At 38.1% G+C, this 10,919-nt stretch overlaps 1 protein-coding gene across 1 annotated transcript in view; it reads right to left on the reverse strand.

Annotated features, from left to right (window-relative positions):
- The window catches only part of SEL1L2 (SEL1L2 adaptor subunit of ERAD E3 ligase), a 186,409-nt gene that overhangs the window by 79,673 nt on the left and 95,817 nt on the right, over positions 1–10,919 (reverse strand). The window contains exon 5 of the mRNA XM_042781728.1: positions 754–807. Within this exon, the coding sequence (XP_042637662.1) occupies positions 754–807 (54 nt within the window). The remainder of the gene's footprint in view (positions 1–753; positions 808–10,919) is intronic.

Here is a 10,919-nt window from a genome sequence, read left to right on the forward strand (position 1 = left end):
TTGAACCGCCAGCCATCTGGTTAGCAGGCAAGTGTCTTAGCCACTATGTTACCAGAGCTCCCTCCCTACTCATAGAGACCCCTTTTGGGTTTCCAAGGCTGTAAATCTTTACAGAAGTAGATTGTCTCATCTTTCTCCTGCAGAGCAGCTGGTGGGTTTGAACTGCAGACCTTCTGGTTAGCAGCCAAATGCTTTACCCACTCTGCCATCAGAGCTCCTTAGATATGATTTACCTTTGATTAAAAATCTGGAATATAAAGATATTAAGAAACTTGTAGTATTAGAACCCTGTATTTTCTCTAATGAACTGGTGCTTTTAACCACCATACTAAAATGACTCCCTTTACTTATTGCTGTTATTAGGTGCCATCAAGTCAGCTGTGACTCACAGCAACCCTATGTACAACAGAATGAAACATTGTCTGGTCCTGTGTCATCTTCATAATCCATGCTTTCCTTGAGCCATCATTGCAACCACTGTGTCAATCCATCTTGCTGAGGGTCTTCCCCCTTTTCAATGACCTTCTTTACCAAGCATATCTTTCTCCAGGGAATGATTCCTTCTGACAATATGACCAAAGTAGGTGAGACAAAGTCTTGCCATTCTCATTCCAAGGAGCATTCCGGCTGCACTTCCAGGACAGCAGAAGTAAAGGCTTTTTATTTAGAGTGGTTCTATTCAATGTCCTTTTAGTTATTTACTTATTTTTTAAAAAGTTAGTTTTATTCTGGAAAAAAATAGAACGGACTTACCTTGGCTTGATCATATTCCATTCCTATTCCATAAGAAGACAAAAATCCTAAGGCCTAAGGCCCAAAAGAGAAAGCAAAACTCAATAAATCCATTTATTTCATAGTTAAACCAACAAACAATAAAACTCACTGCCATCCAGTCAGATCTGACTCATAACAACCCTCCTTGGGTTTCTGAGGCAGTTTTACCATGGAAATAGATTGCCTAACCTTCCTTCCGAGGAGTGGCTGGTGGGTTTGAACTGCCAGCCTTCTGGTTAGCAGCAAAATGCCTTAGGCACTATGCTACCAGAGCTCCTATTTCTTTATTTTTTTTATATTATTATTAATTTTAAGAGCTTGTTTTACATTCAACGTAACGTGTACATTTAGTTTCATTCCTCATTCACCATGTCCAATGCTAACCAAGTCTCCTCCCCTCCCTACCCTGTAACCCTTCCCCTGTGCCCCTCATATTTATGCACTCCTGTTTGTCTTGCATTTCCTCCATTTGAATGTTGGTCCTCCGGTGTCCTGTGGTCTATTGCTCTAAGGGTTGTATTACCATAGAGTATGTGGATGCATCATCCTGGGTTGAGTGGTCTGCATGTACATCTTGTTAACTATTGGGCTGAGAGCCAACCCTGGGGGTGAGTTTTATTCCAGGTGCAGAATATATTCCAGGGCCATAATACTGGGGGTCTCACCAGATTTCATCTGACCAGTAATTCTGGTCATTATTGAATTTTTGGATTTTGTTCCACATTTTCCCTCCCACTCTATCCAGGATCTCCAGATTTGATCCTTTCCTGAGTGGTTGGCATTGGTAGCCAGGCACCATCTAGTTCTTCTGGTGTCCTATGGCTGATTGCTTCTAAATGCCCTTGTTTTTTTATTTTTTTTGCATTCATCTTTGCTTCTGATACTAGGACACCATTAGCTGCATCTTAGATGGCTGCTTGAAAGCTTTTAAGACCCTAGCCGCTACTCACCAATGTAGGATGTGGTGCAAGGGTTTTATGTATTTTGTTGTGCCAACTGAGTCTGGTGTCCCCTAGTACTATGGTCCTGAGACAGCAGATCTATTGGATTCTCTCCCATAATGTCCACCAGAGCTCCTATTTAGGCTTCTCTGTATTGATAAAGGATATTTTAAATGTCTGCTCTATAATTTCATTCTTAATTTATATCCTATATCATAACAAAGTATCTTTTTACACTTTTCTTTATAAGTCTGCAAGCATTTGGAAAAGGCTAAATAGTAGGAGGTTTACATAAATATATGAAAATAGACTAACACTTACTGTACTTTAGTATAAATTATAATAATAAAACATAGAAACCAAATGGTCCTTATGTGCTTTCCTTTCTTGGCACTGAAAAGCTTATTCCTTCAATATTTTTGCACTTATTGAATTTGAATATTTTTCTTCATATTTTTTAAAATGAAGTATAACTAATGCAAAAATTCAAACAGTAAGAAATATATTGGATAAAAATGAACATCCCCCTTTATTGGTCCATCCCCACGACAATAATAGTTTGGTGTGTTATCTTTTTAGGCCATTTTCTAAGCATTCACATAAACAAACAAATTAAAAAAAATGAAACAAAACAAAAAAAACCCTGTTGCTGTGGATTCTATTCTGATTAATGTGTACTGCATGTGTGTATTGTAATACTGTGGTAAATAGGGTTTTCAAGATTGTGACTTTTTGGAAACAGATTGCCAGGTCTTTCTTCCCAGTGCCTCTGGGTTTATTTTGAATCACCAATCTTTGGCTCAGTAGTCAAGGGTTAAACCATTTGTGCCACACAGAGACTCCCAAACAGTCACATATATCTGGATATAGTTGTGGATTTTGTTTGCTTTTTGTTTTTGAAGGCTTCCCCACAAACACTGATTTGGAATGCCACTGTTATATTAAATTTTCTTATATTCATGGGTTTATTTCTGGACTTTCTGGTTCATTGGTTTTCAATCACAGCTGCTCAATGAACTCTCTTGCAGAACTTTTAGAAAACTCTGATCCCACTCTGGGTGATTCTTTTGCATTGAGTCTCAGAGGGAAACTAGAGCCTTTAGATTTTCAGAAAGTTCCATAATCATTCTGATGAACTGCAGGTCTAGTTCAGTGCCTCTCAAACTCTAATGTGCACAGAAATCACCCTGGGATCTTGTGAAAATGCAGATTTTTATTCAGTAGGTTTGGAGTGAAGCCTCAGTTCTAAAAAGCCCCTGCTGGTGCAAACCCACCAGCCACTCCTCAGAAGATTGGGCAATCTACTTCCGTAGTGATATTGCCTCAGAAACCCAAGGAGGGCTCACTATGAATCAGATACAACTCAACAACAATGAGTTTGGTTTTGCTTTTTGGTCCACAAAAACACTGTAAATGGTAATCCAGAACACATTGCTGTGGAGTCAATTACAACTCATAACAACCCTTTAGGACAGGGTAGAACTGCCCTATAGGGCTGCCAAGGCTATAATCTTAACAGAAACAGACTGCCCCATCTTTCTCCCGGGGAGCAGCTTGTGGATTTGAACTGCCGATCTTTTGGATAGCAGACAAGCACTTTACCATTGCGTCACGAGGGCTGCTTATAAATGGTGAAGGTCTAGTCAATTTGAAATTTTCTGGGACAAAACAGAATTGTGTTAGTTACTGTAGGTTAAGGTATCTTTTGATACTTGATGAAGAAACTCTTTTTCCATTATTACACCTTTTTCCCAAAAAAATATTTATGTGATATTCTTATAACTCAACCATCATAGATAAATATTATTATCTGTTTTCAAAATATCATTAAAATTACATAAAGTAATTTTTCTCTTGATATATTTGGAATCTTTTTCCCTGACAGTAAATGCTGTGTGGACATACTATAATTTAACAGCATAGCCAGTCTCCTTTATTTTCAGTATTATTGAAAACATTGCAATTCTTATACATGAACAGGTATATTTTTTCTAGGATAAATAACTGGAAGTGGAATTGCTGAGTAAAATTGGACATGCATTAAACATTTTGATAATTCTGCCAAATTGTCCCCCGAAAATGTTACACAAATTTATGCTCTTGCTTAAAGTATGTGAAATATCCATTCTTCTATACTCTCAACAATACATAGCATCAGTGTTTAATTTTTTAGTTTTATCAATTTAATTCATTAAAAATTACTGTTATTGTTTTAATATAATTTCCCAGAGTAAAAGTGAAATTGAACATTTTTTCTTACTTATGGCCATTTAATTTCTTCTGCCACTGTCCTGTTCATATCCTTTGCCCATTTATACTGGATTTATTTATGTTTTCTTATTGATTTGTAGCATTTTATATACTTTGGATATTGTCATTTGTTTGTAATATATCTGGTAATTATTTTCTCCTAGTTTTGCCTCTTATAATTGATTATACTGTTTCATTATACAAAAAAATTTGAAGCTTTTATAGTAAAATTTATCAATTTTCCTATGGAATAAAACAAATATCAATAATAAATCTTTAGAGTGATTTTTATGTAATAATATGCCATCTGTTTTATATTTGACATGGATGCAACTGCATATTACAAGTCTTCATATTGCTTTCTCAGATTATGTGTTCACTAAACTTCTGTTGAGGAGCTGTGGTGACACAGTGGTTAAGCTTGTGGCTACTAATTCACAGGTCAGTGGTTGGAACCCACTAGCTGCTCCACGGCAAAAAGATAGGGCAATTTGCTTTTGTAGAGATTGCAGCTGAGTGGCTGGTGGGTTTGAACCACCAGCCTTCTGGTTAGCTGTCAAGTGCCTTAGGCGCTATGCTACCAGAGCTCCCAATTCTGTCCTAAGTCACTGTTATTTTGAGTGTCAATCATGTACAGCTAAATCTATACCCTGGGATGTCTCTAAATTGAGATGGGATATGCTCAAGGTATTTTCATTCCTCAGAAGGAAGGTTGGGCAATCTACTTTCGTAGTGATACTGCCTCAGAAACGCAAGGAGGGGTTGCTATGAGTCAGGTCCAACTTAACGGCATGTAACAACAACAACAACACTCAAGGTTGTACTTCGGCTCTCATGGACATTTTTTAATTTTCTTTAGTTTCCACTTGAACTTGCATATGAGCAATTGATGATCTTTTCTGCATTTGGCCTCTGATCTAGTTCTGACGGATGACATTGAGCTTCTCCATAATTTCTTTCTGGCTCCCTGGTGAAAGAGTGGCTAAAGTACTCAGTTTTAACTGATAGGGGTGGTTTGAACTCATGAGTTGTTCCATGGGAGAAAGATATGTCAATCTGTTTCCATAAAGATTTACAGCTGTAAAAGCCTGTAACAGTTCTACTTTGTCCAATAAGGACACTATGAGTCTGAATTGACTCTATAGCAGTGTTTTCTGTTTGATCTTTTTGTTATCATCAATTTCTACAGATGTAATTGATTTGGTTCCTGTGTATTCCATCCAATGAGATACAGGTGTATAGTCATAGCTTATGTTGTTGAAAAAAAGATATTTCCAATTAATAAATTGTTGGTCTTGCACAATTCCATCATGCAATCTCCAGAGTCATTTCTATTACCAAAAGTCATATTTTTTCAACTACTGATTCTTCTTCTTTGTCTCCATCTTTTTATTCCAATCATCAGTAATCATCAGTGCATCTTGATTGATTGGGGTGACTAATCTTTGACATGTTCAATTTGTTCTATAACCAGAATAAACAAACTCACTGACATAGAGTATATTGTGACTCATAGTGACCCCCTTTGGGTTTCCAAAGTGGTAAATCATTATGGAAGTAGATGGCCCAGTCTTCCTTCCACATTTGTTCTATAGTTATAGGTTTATTCTTGGTTTCTATCTTATTTATTTAGCCACCGGTCTGTCAGTTTGCCATACTGTGGTGGCTTGGATGTTGCTATGATGCTGGAAACTATGCCTTTGGTATTTCAAATATCAGCAGCATCACCCATGGTGCACAGGTTTCAGCAGAACTTCCAGACTAAGACAAATTTGGAAGAAATTTGGTGTCCATGGCTAGGACCACTTCTGAAAAAATTGACCACTGAAGCCTTATGAATAGCAGTGAAACTGTCTGATATAGTGCCAGAAGAGAAGCCCTTTAGGTTGGACTAAAACTCACTGCTGTAGAGTCGGATCCGACTCACAGCAACCCCTCCTTGTGTTTCTGAAGTGGTATTACTACTGAAGTAGATTGCCCAACCTTTCTTCTAAGGAGTGGCTAGTGGGTTTGAACCATCAGCCTTCTGGTTAGCAGTCAAATGCCTTAGGCATTATGTCACCAGAGCTCCTCCCTTAGGTTAGAAGGCACTCAAAATATGATTGGTAAAGAGCTGCTTCTTCAAAGCAGATTTGGCCTTAATGATGTGGATGGAGTAAAGCTTACAGGATCTTCATTTGCTGATGTGCCATGACTCAAAATGAGAACAAACAGCTGGAAACATCCATTAATAATCAGAATATGGACATGGAATGTATGAAGTATGAATCTAGGAAAATTTGAAGTTGTTAAAAGTGAAATGGAAAGCATAAAGATAAATATCTTAGGCATTAGTGAGCTGAAATGGACTGTTATTGGCCATTTTGAATCAGACAATCATATAGTCTTCTATGCCAGGAAAGAGAAATTGAAGAAGAATGACATCATATTCATAGTCTAAAAGAACATTTCAAGATCTATCCTGAAGTACAATGCTGTCAGTGATAGGATAATATCCATATGCCTACTTAATACTGCTGTTACTCAAATTTACACACCAACCACTAAAGCCAAAGATAAACAAATTAAGGATTTTTACTAACCTCTGCAGTCTGAAATTGATAATTATTTGTCACTGGAATGAGAAATTTGGAGATGAAGAAGAAGCATGGATAGTTGGAAAATATGATCTTGGTGACAGTAATGATGTCAGAGGTTGCATGATAGAATTTTGCAAGACTGATGACTTATTCATTGCAGACACCTTTTTCAACAACAAAATGGTGACTATAACATGGGCCTAGCAAGACAGAATACACAGGAATCAAATCAACTACATCTGTAGGAAGAGACAATGGAGACGCTCATTATCATCAGTCAGAACAAGACAGGAGGCTGACTGTAGGGCAGAGCATCAGTTGTTCATATGCAAGTTCAAGCTGAAGTGGAAGAAAATAAAAATAAGTCTGTGAGAGCCAAACACTCATCTTGAATATATCCCACTTGAATTGAGAGACCATCTGAATAGAAATGATGTATTCAACAACAGTGATCAGATGAGTTTTGGGAAGACATCAAGGACACCATACATTAAGAAAGCAAAAGGTCATTTAAAAGACAGGAAAGGAAGAAAAGATCAAAACAGATGTCAGAAGAGACTCTCAAACTTGCTCTTGGAGAGTAGCTAAAACGAATGGCAGAAATGATGAAGTAAAAAAGCTGAACAAAAGATCTCAAACGGCAGCTTGAGAAGACAAAGTAAAGTATTATAATGAAATATGCAAAGACCCGGAGTTACAAAATCAAAATGGAAGAACATGCTCGGCATTTCTAAGCTGAAAGAACTGAAGAAAAAATTTAAGCCTCAAATCACAATACTGAAAGATTCTATGCACAAAATATTAAATGATATAGGAAGCATCAAAAGAAGATGGAAGGGATACACAGAGTCATTGTATAAAAAAAAAGAATTGGTCAATGTTCAAATATTTCAAGAGGTAGTATATGTTCAAGAACTGATGGTACTGAAGGAAGAATTCCAAGCTACACTGAAGCAATTAATGAAAAACAAGGCTCCAGGAAGTGACACAATACCTACTGACATGTTTCAACAAATGGATGTTAGCCTTGGATGTACTCACTCACTTATGCCAAGAAACTAGGTACACAGCTACCTGGCCAACCAACGGGAAGAGATCTATATTTATGCCCATTCCAAAGAAAGGTGATCCAACAGAATGTAGAATTAATTGAAAAGTATCATTAATATCACACACAAGTAAAATTTTGCTGAAGATAATTAAAAAAATGGTTGTAGAAGTATATCAACAGGAAACTGACAGAAATTCCAGCTGGATTCAGAAGAGGGTGTGGAACAAAAGGATATCATTATTGATGTCAGATAGATCTTGGCTGAATGAAAAGAATTCCAGAAAGATGTTGACCTGTGTTTTATGGACTATGCAAAGGCATTCAATTTTGTGGATCATAGCAAATTATGGGTAACATTGCAAAGAAAAGGAATTCCAAAACAATTTTGCTCATGAGGAACCTGTATATAGACCAAGAGCAGTTATTTCAACAGAACAAGTAGATACTGCATGGTTTTAAATCAGGAAAGGTATGTGTCAGGGTAATATCCTTTCATCATACTTCTTCAATCTGCATGCTGAGCAAATAATCCAAGAAACTAGACTATATACAGCATCAGGACTGGAAGAAGACTCATTAACAATCTATGATATGCAGATGACACAACCTTCCTTTCTCAAAGTGAAGAAGACTTGAAGTAGTTATTGATGAAGATAAGAGACTAAACCTACAGTATGGATTACACTTCAACATAAAGAAAGCAAAAATCCTCACAACTGGACCAATAAGCAACATCATGATAAATAGAGCAAAGAATGACATTGTCAAGGGTTTCATGTTATTTGGCTCCACAATCAATGCCCATGGTAGTGGCAGTCAACACATCAAACAACATATTGCATTGGGCAAATCTGCTGCAAAAGACCTCTTTAAAATGTTAAAGAGCAAAGATGTTACTTCTAAGACTAAGGTGCGCCTGCCCCAAGCCATGGTACTTTCAATAGCCTCATATATGTGTAAGAACAGGACAATGAATAAAGAAGACTGTGGAAGAATTCATGCATTTGAGTTATGGTGTTGGTGAGGAATATCGAATGTACCCTGGACTGCTAGAATGAACAAATATGTCTTGGAGAAAGTACAGCTAGATTGTTCCTTCGAAGCAAGAATGGCCAGACTTTGTCTCTTGTACTTCAGTCATGTGGTCAGAAGGGACCAGTCCTTGAAGAGGGATCAACAAAAAAGGTGTTTGGTGAAATAGAGGGTTAGCCCTGAATTACTGGTCAGATGGAGTCTGGTGGGACCCTCAAGACTATGGCCCCGGGATATACTTCAGGCCTGGGATAAAACTTACTCCCAAGGGTCGGCTCTCAGCCCAACAGTAATAAGACTTATACAAAGAACTCCCAACCAAGGGTGATGCACCCAACCACTCTATGGAGATACATCCCTTGGAGCAATCGGCTGTGGGACACCAGATGAGGAACACTCACATGGAGGAAAAGCTGGACAGACAGGAGTGCATAACTAAGAAGGGCACAGGGCTTGGTGTGTGTGTGTGTGGGGGGGGGTTATTGGGAAGGGAGATGAGGAGAGTGGGTCAGAGATGGTAATTGGGTAGTAAAAGCAAATGTACACAAACTGTTGAATGTAAAACAAATTTTGCTCTGTAAATTTGCACCCAAAGCACAATAAAAAAATAAATTAAAAAAAAAAATAGAGGGTCAGCCAAAAAGGTGAAGACCCTAAACATGATGGATTGACCCAATGGTCGTGACAATAGGCTCAAATCAAACATGGCAACAATTGTAAGGATGGCTCATTTCCAGGCAGTGTTTCATTCTGTTGCACACCAGGTTGGTATGAGTCTGAACTGACTTGACAGCAACTAACAACAACAACAGAATCTTTTTTTGCAAAATCACCTTCTATTTTTAGACAACTTCTGGCAAGATGGAGGAATAGGCAGACAAGCGACACAGACCCTCTTCAACAAAGAAAAGAAATACCAGTTGACAGAGATACAGAAGATAATCCTGGAACCCTGAGCTTTGAAAGGAACTATACAGAAGTGGATTAGGCACCAACTAGGTGGATAAACCTGAACGAAAACAGGGAGTACAGAGATGGCTGGAGCTAAGGACTGTCAGCTATTCTGATGAGACCAACAGCCTGAATATTTCCAAGTGGTGTTGGGACCTGAAAATTGACCTAAAGATCTGTCCCAGTCACGAAGGGCTGCAAGGACAACTGCTCTGGTGGCCTATGACTAGGAAGGGGTTTCAAAGAGGGGGACAACCTGAGCTGTGGACTTTCTGCTGTCTGGAGGGCACAGCCATTTTGATTGTTTACACTTGGCAGCCATTTTGGATATTTAAAGTGACCAAGGGCACAGTCATTTTGAATGTTTATAAGTGGCAACCATTTTGGATTTTAAAGTGATAGTATTCTCATTCAGATTCCAGGGACCTAAGAACAGGCTTTGTTTGCCAGGGTCGGCAAGGACATACAAGAGGCTGACAAAGGAAAGGAGACAGGTGATGAGTGTATAAGTGCTATCAACTAGTGAATAGAGGAGCACAGCACAGTACTCTGCCATTATAGATAACATAAAAACAAAACAAAGAAAACAAAAATTGTGGACAAGTCACTCTAACATGTTGTTGTTGTTATGTGCCGTCGAGTTAGCCCTGACTCATAGCAACCCTTCCTTGGGTTTCCAAGGCAGTATCACTACAGAAGTAGATTGCCCCATCTTCCTTCTGAGGAGTGGCTGGAGGGTTTGAACTGCCAGCCTTCTGGTTAGCAGTCAACTGCCTTAGGCACTATACTACCAGAGCTCCTTACTCTAACATATAATCATCAATTAAATATAAACACAAACATGTCACAATGCCTCAGAGACAACAGAGCATCATAGTCCACACAAAGACACAAGATAAAGCAGGAGAAACAAGGGACCAGGATACAGACCCAAAACACATCCCTGAGGAAGATGTAGCATTGGAACTCCCTGATAAGGAATTCAAAAGAATTATATTTAGGTATCTTCAAAGAATTGAGAGACGGACCAAGGAAAACACAGAAAAACCCTAGAAGAATTCTGGAAGAAAATGCAAGAACAAAATGACAAAATCACTGAAAAATTAGAAATGATTCTAAATCTACAAATAGAAATCCAGAAGATTAATACTAAATTGTCAGAAATCGATAACACATTGAAAGGGCAAAAGAGTAGAATGGATGCAATGGAAGACAGAATTAATGAGACTGAAGACAAATACCTGAATACTTCTTTTGAAAGGGATCAATCAGAAAAAAGATCAAAACAAAATGAAGAAAGCCTAAGGTTCATGTGGGATACCATTAAAAGGAATGACCTAC

Source organism: Orycteropus afer, unplaced genomic scaffold, assembly GCF_000298275.1.
Source record: "Orycteropus afer afer isolate SDZICR_OR568_19922 unplaced genomic scaffold, OryAfe1.0 scaffold00158, whole genome shotgun sequence".
Taxonomy (NCBI): domain Eukaryota; kingdom Metazoa; phylum Chordata; class Mammalia; order Tubulidentata; family Orycteropodidae; genus Orycteropus; species Orycteropus afer.